At 37.5% G+C, this 14030-nt stretch overlaps 1 protein-coding gene across 2 annotated transcripts in view; it reads left to right on the top strand.

Moving 5' to 3' along the window:
* Positions 1 to 14030, top strand: part of slc8a1b (solute carrier family 8 member 1b) — a 128445-nt gene that overhangs the window by 102385 nt on the left and 12030 nt on the right. For both annotated transcript variants that reach the window (XM_011484260.4, XM_011484261.4), the window contains exons 8-9: positions 13512 to 13697; positions 13845 to 13934. In XM_011484260.4, the coding sequence (XP_011482562.1) occupies positions 13512 to 13697; positions 13845 to 13934 (276 nt within the window). The remainder of the gene's footprint in view (positions 1 to 13511; positions 13698 to 13844; positions 13935 to 14030) is intronic.

Raw genomic sequence — 14030 nt, 5'->3', positions numbered from 1 at the left:
CACAACTAAGTCTTCCTGTCACCACATAGTCCTTTGCTCTGCCTTTGTCCTCTTCACCTTCCTCACCACCAGAGTCATCTTACACCCCCCCATCCTATGCTGTCACACATTCCCCAGCCACAACTTTCCAGTGGCCACTCTCAGAATAGAATGTCAGCGCAAGATTTAATTAACTCGTGTGCTCCTCCCACCTCTCTTAGATGTAATCCTTTGCTACTCCCTTTTCAGAGAAAAATATGTTCACAAAAATATTTCTGTTAAACAAACAATGGAGTTAGGCCACTGTATACTATATAGATATAGCAAATGGAGGAAGTGTAGATAAATAAAAGCAAGACAAGATAACTTGGATTGGATGGCAGCCGATTGCAGAACAATTGGTATTAAATGGTGTCATTTAGAGGGAAGCTCATAAATTTGCAGCAAATGATGGCACAGGAGATGCTCCCTTAAGTCCCACTATTACAAGAAGGAGACAGGAGGCGTATGAAAGAGACAATTACAGAAGTGACAGCAGCACAACGTGCACCATCTGCTGCTCTCACTGGAGATTTTTGGCCACTGATGGGAAACTAGAATAACCTCAGAGTTAACAGTGAATCACTGAGATAATATGTGCATGGACAACTTAACCGTAAAAGGAAAATAGTATTACTCTGCTCCCTGTTCAAAAACTGTAATGTTTTGGCTACTTGTTCAGAACATTAATGTTACACAGACAATACATTGTTGTGACTGTGGCTTACAATCCTGTGGGCAATTTAATTTTATAGCTCACAAGATAAAGCATTAATGAGGGCAAATAATGTAACAGCCTACTTTTCCATTTGCTTTGATTATATTGTTTGACATTTACTACTACTGTAGTGGAAATATTGTTGCTAAAACAGTAACAAAAATATAGTTGATACTATTTATTTGACTTAGTATTTAAAATCTTTCATTGTTGATGAAAGTGGTTAATTGCAAATATTCAATAGAATATGCTGATTTTACTTTTAAAACATTTAATTATTAACCAATAAACCTTTAATCACTTTTGCAAAATTTGCACATTTTGGAGTAAACAGCCGGATTTTATTTATTTTTATTGTGATGTGTTTTCCTCTGGAAAAACTTTAGTGATCATTAGATTTAAAATATTAGAACTCTTATACATGAAAAAAGGAGATTTAAAGGCCACACTGAGATGTGTAGGTGTGCATGTGTGTGGTGATAAATGATGGACCTCCTTTGGTTGTTTGGACAGACCAGATGGGAGGTGATGCAATTGATGGAAGTAACATGTGATAGAAAAACCATTTATGATGATGAAATGATTACAATGACGTTTATTTAAACTCTTTTTCTGGTTACATAAATAAATCTTGTATGAAAATCCCTGTTGTCTGGTAACTCTAACAAATGTTATCTCAGTATTTAAGGCTTTAGTTGAGCAAAAATGCCATTTTAACAATGGTTCTTTGAGAGCTACCTTTGGTTTTAATGCTCCCTATTCCCTTATTGTTGCTAAAGTGCACAGTTTAAACAAGGATATAAATAAAGCACGTACTGATGTCGATCCTTAAAGACAAGAAGATTTTAAAGTAATGTCACCCTCCTTGTCAAAATCTGCTTTAAGCCAGGATAATATTTAATGTCACGTGAAGACGGAGAAAGAAGAGAGCAGCAGAGAATATGTCAAGCAAACGGAAAGTGACAGAGAGAGAGAGAGCAGCCCAGCAGTGTGAAAATGCCTCGGAGAAACACGCTCGACGTGGAAAACAATGATACATGAAGTGAAGATGCGCCTCAAGAAACGAACAAAGCAACAGCAGAGATCAAAGAGAACACAGGTCAGAAGAGGGAAAAGAGAAAGATGTGGTTAAAAGGGAAGTGTGGTACTTTTAACTAATAAAATGAAGAGCAAAAACTGATATTCCAATATTTTCACCTTCCTGTGGAATTTGTCTCATGATGGAGAAAGTATATGAAGACAATTAAGCTTAAAATATTTCTCAAATTATATTGAGAAATAGACACAAAAATGCACTTGGAAAAAGCTGTTTGTGACGTACAAGGTATTACGAAAATCCACAAGCTCCCTGCTCTGTTCCATTCTGATGCATCCTCTTGTAGATGACTAGATCTATGTACGTCTTTGTTTGCCTCATCCAAGCTGGTATTTTGTTCAAAACTGTACGTCTTGATAGCTTTAATATTGCTTGTCCTTTTTGTTGTAGTGGTAATGTTAGGTTAGGGTTGTGAGGGGCTGGCTGTAAACTAGGGAGAGAGTATAAACATATGGATGATGGGAAGAGGGTAGGCCTACTACGTGCCAACAGTCCCGCCCACAACTTAGAGGTGAATTATTATTAACTCCTGTCGCTCTGCAGAAACTATGTCCAAGAAAAAGACACAGACTTTTTTTTTTTTGGCTAAAATGGCATAATCATGATTAAAAGACCACTGGGAACACTTTTGCAATAGATCAAAAGACGATCAGAACGGGACTTTATAGTAGTGGTACTTGTTGTTCTCTTTGGATGCTATCAGCCATCTAAGCTCTCCATTATTTCTTGCATCAACAAAGCAGTTTATTCGATGGATCTTAAATTTGGGTAGTAAAAAAAAAGAATTCCATGTGGATGTTAGTTTAGGCAAACTTAATTTCTCTTTTTGCAAATGTTAATGTTTGCAGAAAAAAAAAACTTTTTTTCTCTGTTTCCCTGCTTCTCAAAGCAGTTAAACATGTAGAGATTTAAAAATGACATCACTGACAACATCAGAATACACTAGAAAAATATAATCTTCTGCTAATGTCAATATTGCATTGTTGCACTATGGTGTAAAAACAATAATTTTGTCGTATGTTTTGACCCACTTTTGCTGTTCTAATATTAACCTGTGTGTCTTTTTAATACAATACTTTTTATATTTATTCACTTACTGAATATTGAAGGATTCCTCTCCTTTGGTTGCTCTTTAAGCCTGATTGAAATGTGAGAGCTAAAAGTGTTGGAGATTAGGGGCTGATTGGATGCTTGTGGATCAAAGAGGTGGTTTACATCCAGCTGTGAAATGGCATAAAAGAAAAACTGAAGAGAGGGCACTGAACAGGAGGAAGCTAAATAAACTGATGAGACAAATTAAGATCATGCTGATGCAGTTAAAACCAATTATAGAAAAATACAGATAAATCCATTTTCACGTAAGGCTTCAGAAAGTAATAAACTCTTAACAGTGTGTGGAATTGATGAGTAGGATTATTGTGCAGAGTTAATATTTACAGATATAGAAATGAGTGATCATTCTGTCACGAAAGTAGCATTATTACTGTACTGCCATCATTTTTTCAAAAAAAAAACCTTCAGATGTAGGAAATTTAAAGAATTCTCGAAGCCGCAGTTTAGAACACCAACAATTGAGTTCCTTAAACATGACACCCACTTTGCCACAAATTTTGTTTTTGATGTTTTTAACATGTTCTTGTGGCAATTTTCTGAAAATTAAGCTTAAGATTGCATTTCTGAGTATTTCTTCATTCAAACTGTGGTAAATCAGAGGCAGAGTAAAAAATCTGAATCAGAATAATTTATTGTCATTACAATTGTAAACTGTAACAAGATTCAAGCAGCTCAAAAAAACAGGGCATCATTTGTGCAAAGATAGGAGGTAGTTACAGCGTGCTAATATGCGGTTGTACAAAAGATCCAATGATGCAAAAATGTTTCTTAAAATTAGAAAGGTGTTACAGCAATGTATAAAATTAAAAGAGTAAAGATTAGTAACAAGTAGGAAGTTGCTGTTTGAAAAAGAGTTTATTTGTGTCAGAAAACACGCTGGGTGGGCCACAACATGCCCACAACTTTTGCCCAAACTCAGAGGGAAATTTCTAATGAACTCCTGCTGCTCTGCAGAAACTATGTCCTAGCCAACTACATATATATTTATTTATTTCATTATTATAAGCTAAAAGATTGCTGGGAATGCATTGAAATAGATCAAAAGGTGATTGGAGTAGGATTTTAGATGTAAAACTGATGGATCAGCCTATGGTGCTGTAGTAAGAAAACATTTTTTATAAGCTCTTACATAAATGTCTTCATTTTTTAATATTTAATTGGTTATGTTAAAAATACCCTAAAAAATGACTTTCATTTACTATTTGTATATTTACATTTTTAAGATCATTCGTCATTCCAAATTTCCCACGTGTGGGATCAATAAAGTATTCCTGATCCTGATTCATTCAGTTCACAACTCGACTTTAGCACTTGAAGTATTTTACAGGGGAAAAAGGTCAAAGATTAATTACTTCTCCTACTCAAAGAAACGCAAATCCATGATGCCGGCTGGGGGGGGGGGGGGGGGGGGGTGACCACTGACTGGGGCATAAAAGCATGCCAGGTCACCTCTCTTAGGTCCAGCTATTGATGGATTATTGAATTAATGAAAGGTGGAAAAGCATAATCTTTAAATAATTGAATTTAAAGTTTAAAAGTTAAGGGAAAAGTGAGATTGAGACTAAGAAATAAGTGGATTGAAAAAATACAAGACTGAAGAAGAAATTGTGTTAACACAGAGTGATTTGTAATTCAATACAAGAAAGAAAATTAAGTGAGATGATCTTAGGTGAGGCGAAGGTTTGTTTACTCCAAAAAAAAGAAAAAAACAATACACAAGTTGGCATTCCCAACCTTTTTGGATGTTAATATCCTGACAACATGCTTTTTAAAAATAAAAAAAAATCCAAGCGCACGTTAGGTGTGTTCTTTCATTTCTTCTGTAATTTTAACCAATAAGCTTAGTTCACATTGCCCTTGGCAACATGCTTTTAAGCAACCACTTTTAATTAAAAGTCTATGTAAATTCATGTCTTCAAAATTCTTGCATTCATGTGTCACGACACACATTTTCAAGTCAGTTTCTGGGCTCTGCGTACAAAACGTGCATCCATTGAACACGCATTTAAAGTTAAACCAGGTCAAACTTTGACAAATCTGGCATTTAGATTTGGGAGTGTTGTATGGATGGAGTCTCTTTTAATTCAGGGAAGTGCTTTTGACAGAAATCAGGACGTAACTCATAAGGCTTTTCCCACTCTCTTCTTTTTTAATGCTTCTTTTTCACAACGTAACATACAGAACTCACAGTCAGTCATGCAATGCGCCCTCTAGTGTCGTGGTGCAGCAATTGAATACACAACATATTTCCCCCCTTATTTAAGAGCTTAACAGACCTGTAATGGAAACACTGAAACTTTCAAGTAAAATATATACCGGTATATATTTTTTTGTGTGCGTCCCCACATAACCTCTAACTCGGATACTCTCTAACAACATTTAAATGACAATATCTCAAGAAATCTGCATTAAGTAACACTTCTTCTCACCCCTACTTTTTTTTACACTAATCATGAGCCATGACTAATGTTCATAATCATTAAGCCATGCAGGTTTTTTTCTAACCCTTGTGGGTCTGGGTATCCTATCACCCAGCGGGGGTCTGACCTCTGGTCCAGGCATTGCATCTGCAGGGCCTGTGGCTGTGTCTTGTGCACTTTCTGGAACCAGAGACAGGTGAGAAGCATTCCATGTGTGTCCATACTCCAGCACATACGAACTCTCACCTGCCTTCTTCATCACTCTGGCTGGGGCGTGAAACTTTGACAGTCCTTTCTTTACATGAAAGGGCAATTGAATACACAACACAACTGTTTGCAAACTGATCAGGAAGGATTAATTAATAATTGCAGTTTGTGGGCCGTCGCAATTACATGACACCAAGTCTTTAATTTATCGTAATAACTGTGAAAAAAGCCTGGAGCAAGATCTACAAGATTTGCACTCCTTTGACATTTCACATCAAGCCTTTCCCAACTGTAGGTGGTGGACATGGGCTAGTATTGGGTAGCAACAATCCAATGCCACGTATGTACTGAGTATAGTCTTAAAAACTTAAAAGGGCTAGGATACAAATTGGGTTATGGTAAATTTTACAAACAAGTAAAAAAAGGGGAAACAATGTGCAGTTGTTTTTTCTGTGGTGCTTTATGTTTATTGCAAGACCAAAAGCAGAAATCATTTGAATTTTGTCTCTACAAACTAATTTGGGTGAATCCTTTTTTCAGCATGTAACAAGTCCAGTTTAACCCTTCCATTTGACTGTTTTTGTTGAGAAAGAAGTAAATCTGTTACAGCAGTAGCACATACGATCACCACCAACACTTTTATGCAACAGCCAACATCTCCACATGCTGCACTTGCTGGATCATCGTTTAGGACCTGCTGATAGGTTAAAGGTTAAAAAAAGTCCAGAGAGTCTGCCACTGAGACTATGGTGGATTTAATACATGCAGCAATAAGCTTTATCTAATCTCTTTTTTTTCTGTGCCTTATCTTCCTTTTTATCCAAGCTCCCATTCCCGTATCGCCTCTCAGAAGAATTAGATCGAAATGAAGATTAATCATTTTAGAGAAGCTGAAATATGCTTTGATCTGGACTGAAACGACCTATTGTCTTTCTGATCCCCAGGTCTGTAGTGTGATATCTAAATCGTGTGCTCCTATTTTGGCTAAAACTCTGGGGAAGAGTGCAGACTTCAAGCAGCCTTTCTTTAAAGACTTCAGCTTTGAAAAGACATTTAAAAACCTGCTAAGGCCTGACCTTGAGGTCACTACATCATAACATCAATCTGGGTCTTGCAAGCAAAGAAAATGATTGGGACTACGACATTCATCACAAAGCCATAAATAAATAAATGCATTTGGCAATCCCTCAAAGTTGCCTTAAATGTCAGTGTTCTGGTGTGGAATGGGTATATAGACTTGTTTTTCCTTGTGTGTGTATTTCAGTTTTTGTTGAAAGGCTAATAGAAATTTTTTTTTTATTTTCACTTTTATGCTGATGACACCCAGCTCTGCATCGCCACCCTTCCCTCCTTCACACCTCATTGACTGCCTCCATGAAATAAAATCCTGGTTTATATGCAATTTTCTGGAACTAAATGGTTATAGAATGGAAATGCTACTTGTTGGCCCCAATTCCAGTTCCTACTTTATCAGTATTTGTTGATACTCCTCCACATCTCCCTCCCCTCATGTTACGAATCATCCTTGACAGTACACTTTTCTTTCCTTTCACATAGCATCACCCCTTCCACCTATTTCCATCCATCATCCGCAATTTTGCCAATCTGGCTTGCTGTCTGTTCTCCTCTCAACTCCGCCAGTCCAACTCTTTACTGTTTTTCTCCCCCAGAAAAGTCCACAAACTCCAACTTGTTCAAAACTCAGCACCACACATGATAACAAGAACTCCAATCACATGTCCACGTCTATTCTCCATTAGCTCTTCTGGCTCCCAATCCAATATAACATCCAATACAACAAAATATTTTTTTTTATCTGTTAGGTCATTCACAACCTTGCCCACCTCACTGACCTCCTCGTGTCACTGGATCTGCCCGCACACTCATATCTTCCTCATTTGTTCATTTCACTGTCCTGTCTGTATGCCTCACAACAACTAGGAAGAGCATTCACATGCAGTGGTTAGCTCTCTCGCTTTACAATGGAAGGCCCCAGTTTGTATCCTAGCTGGGACCCTTTTGTGTAGAGTGTGCATGTTTTCTCTGGACACTCCAGCTTATTCTCACAGTCTAAACCCATGGTATCTCTATAATTTGCCCTTAGGTGTGCATATGTGTATGATAGTGTGTAGCCCTGCAACAGACTGGCAACCTGTTCAGGGTGTATCCCGCCTTTGCCCAGCAGTTGCTGGGATAGGCTGCACCAGGCATATGACCCCGAAAGGGATTTAGCGGGTTCTGAATGTTGAACGGATGAACTTAGTAAAAGATCTGTCCATAAAATTTGTGTATCAAGAACAACTTTAAAAATTAAGCAGATATTGTATATATTGCAGTGTACAATCATGTTGCCGAAACTTAAATGAAGGTTGTCTTAAAATGAAAAAATATATATTTTGATTGGATTTTTACTGTTAAGTGTAAGTAATAAAAAGGGAAGTCGACCAAAATGTCAAGAAAAATTTGTTTTCACAGTCATATTTGTTACAGATTTAAGTGTCTTGACTTGCTTTAGAGCTGACTCATCTCTGTGAGATATTAAAGAAATGAAGAAGAAAAGAAGTTGAGAACAGGGACAGTTTGAGGTAGGATGTTTTCAAAGTGAAAGATTTTCTTAGAGAAATGTTTTAGGAAAATAATCAGTTATTTTCAATCGTAAATAATGATAACAATAAACCACAACACCTATGGACAATTTAGTGCTGCCAATTGACCTATGAAGCATGTTTTTGGATGGTGGGAGGAAGCCGGAGAGCCCGGAGAAAACCCACGCATGCGCGGGGAGAACATGCAAACTCTACACAAAAAGGTCCCCCATTGATGTTCTGTGAATGATAAAAACACATTTTTTACTTTACTAAAAATGATGAACAGGACTGTCTGAAAGGCACAGGCCAAGGACAGAAAAAAAGAAGAGGAATCAATGGAAAGGAAATCAAGTGGACTGTTAGGGCAAAGAATGAGTGAGGAAAGTGAAAGAAAGAAAAAGATTAATGTCCAACCATTCCACACTCCACTGCCCTCTAATTACTAACTCCACACCATGTTGTTCAATCACCTACTCCTCTGAGTGGGTGAGTTATTTACGGAGGTATATCTTTGTGTTCTAACCCAAGGGAAATGTAGGTAATGTGGCTTTCAGGAAAAATCATTGAGACAAAACAAATGTAGAAAGACTGGGGCTTTGTAGCCAAGGGATCTTCGTCAACAAAGAGTACACAGACTGAGAACAAGTAGAGGTCACTTTTTCTTCCTAAAGGTATTGATTTATAGACACTAATAAAATCAAATACCCTGAATTAATTCTGAGCGCCAGCAGCTGTCTGCTCTGTCTTTTGCATTTTGAAGATGATGAATGATGATGACTCATGGATGAGTGGTTATTTTACAGATTTTTTGAATCCGTAAACTGTCTTGTCAAATGTGATCGGGCTGGATCCTTTACTAATAAACTCTTTGACCAAAATTGAGAACATCTGAAGAAATTAAATAAAGCTTCTTATGGATGAAAAGGTTTTTCTTTTTTTTTTAATTGAAAACAAATTCTTTAGGTTAGCAATGCTATATTCAAATGTCTGTTAGAAGCTCTCCGGTGACTTTGGTGCTTGGCAGCCAGACACTGTGTTTGCTACAGTGTGTGCCTTAGATAGGCAGAATGATGAGACCAGTGGAACATGAATATAGGCATGTCAGCATGTGTTCTGACAGACATCCCACATACACGCAATTAGCAGCACAACTGTCATTCTGTAAAGTTGTAGGCAGTGATGCCTGTAACATTAACGTGTTTGTCTTCTATAAAAATTGAGAAAGCATTTTTTTTTTCTATCAACAGCAGCTTTGAAGTCTTTGGAAATGTCACCAGATTAACTGTGTGGTTTGTTAAAAGACCAAAGGGCTTGTCAAAGAAGTGACTTTCATTTATATACGAAAACAGCTGAGACACATTTCTGGGATTCAAAGTGCTTCAATGTGGAGGAAACGTCAATGAGAGGGAAAAATATTAAAGGAGTGCTTTCCAAAATGCACAGACAAATGACAGATGGGTAACAATGGCTGCAAAGCTCTGAATGTTATCTGCTCTATTGCATTTGCAAAAATTCTCTTGCATCATTCATGTCTGCATGTATTTATGTCTTTTCACAGGCAAAATTTCCCCTCAGCCTTCTAATGATGTACTGCTTCCAATAGGATATCCTATTTTTTTTCTTTTGATCATACCACCTCTATAGCCACTAGTGGTTTTATGTACGAGTGGTATGGGTAGTACGGGCAGTACGGGCGTTTGCCCAGGGCGCCAATTCAAATAGGGTTCCAACTCAGCACTTGGAGAAAAATATATGTGCCACAATGGTTTTCTATTTTCTGTTATATCATGGTGTTTGGAATGGCCTGAAACCAGCAAATCAACGCCCTCTACAGCTGCTTGCGCTCCTGTGACGCACAGCTGCTCGTACTCAGCCTATAGGAGCACTTGCAGCTGCACGCTGTGGACTGAGAAGGCACTGGAAAGGTGTGTAAAAAAAGGGGAAGGATGGAGGGAAAAGGTTAAACTTTTTTAAATTTATTTCCATCATGTTGGATTATATAATTACTCCATGTAATGTTCCTAAATCGGTTGGTAGTTTTAAAGATGAATATTTACCATTTACTATAACTCAGTAGTAACAAAACCTTATTTAACCAGTCATAACTAAAAAATGTGCTGATAGGATTGAAAACAGTAAACACGAGTTAAAGTAAAGATTGATATATTACATATCATATATTGTTATACGTTTTTTGGATCAAGTTGACATGGATGAACAAAATGCAGTTGGGATTCTAATGGGGTTGGGGGGTTGCCTAGGGAGAGCCTTGCCCGTGTAATAATTCAGTGTAGAACCGGCACTGCAGATAGCAGTGGTTTGAGACACGTAAATTATCCTGAGTTTTCTCCATATCAACATGAATGATTCCTACGATTCTCCAGTAGAGAAACATTAACGCTTCAAGTACAAAATGCTCACATGTAGAGACACTCATGGACACACACCTCCCTTAGCCAGCAGTCCGTGGAGAAGAGTTGCAGTCTATCATCTGTCAGTCCTGTGAGAATGCAGCTTCTGGGCACATTCAGTGAGTAGAGATCACAGTCTACCACCTCTAAGGGACAGAATGGGAAGTATGTGTGAAAATGTCAAATATTTAAATTTTTCAAGTACAATATAAGAAGATGTGTGTTACTTTTAAACTTTTATGTAAATATACGGTTTTGACATTGTCATTTTAGGTACATTTTATTATAACGTATGACATTTTCATAGACATGATTCAATTAATACAATTCTACTCAGCATTCTGGTTGTAGAATTTCCACAGTGAGAAAAATGTAAAGCCGACAAGTATGTGAACATTAAAGAACGCCTCAATGCTGTGACAAGAGGGTGCATGGATTAGGAGAAGCTGAAAAGAAATGATAAAGAAAGGTCTCCGTTGAACCATTGCCGACTGTGCTGAAGGAAGGAGAGCTACCAACAGCAGAAAAACGGCTTGCTCAGGTAGAAGGATGTGCTTCATAATTCAGTCTGTTCACCTTCTAAACCTTTACTGTTAAAGAGGAGAAGAGGATGTTGGCTTGAATTGACATAATTCAAGCCATCAATTATAGTGGGAACTTCACAGTTGACTTCAAGTAAAGTTCTGTGTCCTACTTTACTCTTCTTCCAAACTCAATGGCCTTAATTTTCAAATGAAATATAAAATGAACTTTCATCTCAATAGAAGACATTGGACAAAGGAGTACCAGTCTAATTCTTGTTCTCCTTATCCTAGAATAGATACAGTACTTCTGAGAAAGGATCTAGCTGGAAAGTGGCTTGACACAAAGAATGTGACAGTTGTAGCCCATGTTTAGTTATTTGTCTGTGTGCGATAGCTCTTGATGAACTGACTCCAGCCTCAGTCCACTTCTTGTTTTGGTCCTCAAAGTTATTGAATGGACTTTGCTTAACAGTCTACCTTGCATCAAGTCTTCTGTTAAAATGCTGGCAAACCGCACTTTTGGAACAGCCTTTTGTGGCTTGCCATTCTTATAAATATGTTTATGTTTATCTTCTGTAAATTTGTCTAGTTCTCAGCTTCCTCATGATTGTGTAGCTTACTGTCCCAGTCAGAGAGACCATTTAATTTGAGATTTGAGTTAATTTGTTGAGGTATTCATCTAAGCGTTCCAACATTGAATTCCTTCCCAGTATAGTGTTCCATCGTTTATCATTGGGAATACATTCCATAAATAACTCACAATATGTGAAATCCTCAAAAAAACAGCATGCCAAGTTGCGCTGAGAAAAATCTGCAAATAAAACATGACCACGATACAGCAAAAGAAAACTGTACTACAATTCACTGAGGAATCTAATATTTACATTACCTATAGCTTCAAATAAATACAAAAAGTTAAATAAAATAGACATTTGACACTATATATGATTCTTTACAAAGTGGAGCCGGTTTAGCTCGTGCTGGTTTGCAGCGCCTTCTGTCCGTGAAACCAGGGTTCGACTCCGGGCTGCTCCCTGTTCCCTTCTCCACTTCTGTGCCGGTCCCAAGCCCGGTTGCTTTGAGAGGGTTGCATCAGGGAGGGCATCCGGCGTAAAACATTGCCAAGTTTACCATGCGACTCGTTCGCTGTGGCGACCCCTGATGGGAAAAGCCAAAAGAGAAACAACGTATGATTCTTTACAAAGTGGGAATTTTACTTCAAGATTAAATTGAATATTGAGTTTATATAGAATTTTTCTTTTTACAATATTCAAATTTTGAGATGTACATCTTTGTAATATAACATGAATAGATGTCTGAGATATATATATTTTTTTTTTTTTGCCTTTGAATATAGCCAAAAACATGTGCAGTTAAATGTGTTATGTTTTTGTATTGTTTTTTTACTTAACCGTAGTTTCGGCATAGATTGGTTTTAAATGGTGTAATATTTTAAGTTTAAGTAATTTCATAGAATCAAGATTCTGGGGTACAGAAAAAAAAAAAAACATCACTCTTAAAATAATAGTCTCTTTTGTAAATAGCTCAAATCTATTGAAAACTGAATATTTTGTAGATTATTGAAAGAAGGAATTTCTTTTTTTGAATATTAAACATTTCTTCAAAGCAGACGGTTCCTGGAAATACTAAGTTAATATGTAACTACAGACAAAATGGCTTCAAGTTACCTCTGTGGTCAGTGTGTACATAAAACTCTAAAAGGAGCTTGGCTAAATGATGATATAAATCAAAAGCATTTCCGTGCTATTGCTGGTTTGAATCATTTAAATAACTATAAATGTGCAACTACTTTGTAGGTTTTGTAGGCCTAATGAGAGCAAAAAGATCTCCAACCTCTGCACCCTTAGTGTTTGATGTTTTCACAGTTTTAATGACTAAATTTTCTGCTTTTGCATATTGTGGTGTATACTGAATAACTGACATTGTTAAAAGAAATGACAGGGAAACCTGCCTCTCCGTGGGATTTACCCAGTCAGCATGTTTGAATGAAGTAGTAGGTCTTCTCATTTTCTCATTGATTAATGGAGCAGAACAACAGCGACTGCTGCGTGTGTTTGGAGCGGGAAAAGTCATTTGAATTCCATGTTTCTAAGACTCGCTCATTCCACCTGACAGATAACACACAGTCGGATTAAACAAGTGAAAGTCCACCAGCAAAGGCTGTAGTTCATGCCCTTTGGCGAGAATTAAACTCTGTAACTGACATTCTGTTCACAGTCACATTCTGCAACCGGTCAGAGGTTAGGAATGTTACATTGATGCCCAGTTTTTTCGCAATAATATCCTTTTTTTCACTTGAGGTATTTTGGTGGAAGTGCCAGTGCTGGATTCCTGCAGCCTTATATGTACAGTGGCAGAATACAGAATACCCTAAAGTTTTCCTTTCTTTTTCCAGGTGAAGATGACGATGATGAGGAGTGTGGTGAGGAGAAACTGCCGTCCTGTTTCGACTACGTCATGCACTTTCTCACCGTCTTCTGGAAAGTTCTGTTTGCCTTCGTCCCTCCCACTGATTACTGGAGTGGCTGGGCCTGTTTTGTGGTCTCTATCTGCATGATTGGACTGCTCACTGCTGTCATTGGTGAGCACAACGTCGCAAAACAAACAAATTATACGGGCAAATAAAAATTGTATTTTTATTCATAACCTGTATAAAAATATGTAGAACTTCTGTATATGCTAACTATAAGGACCGATGATGGTGATGTTTACTTTGATATGATCACAGGTGACCTGGCCTCTCATTTTGGCTGCACAGTTGGCCTGAAGGACTCTGTCACAGCGGTTGTATTTGTTGCATTAGGAACGTCTGTGCCAGGTGAGCATTTCAGCCTCTGCTGTAACAGTTATCTCTATGTGAAAAAACAAAAAAAGAATCTCAGCTGCTCCTCAATATATTTTATTAAAAAAAGGT

Source organism: Oryzias latipes, chromosome 15 (assembly GCF_053564925.1).
Source record: "Oryzias latipes strain Hd-rR chromosome 15, Olatipes_Hd-rR_3.1".
NCBI classification, from domain to species: Eukaryota; Metazoa; Chordata; class Actinopteri; order Beloniformes; family Adrianichthyidae; genus Oryzias; species Oryzias latipes.
Note: the sequence above shows the minus strand (reverse complement) of the source record. Positions and strands in the feature narration are given on the sequence as shown.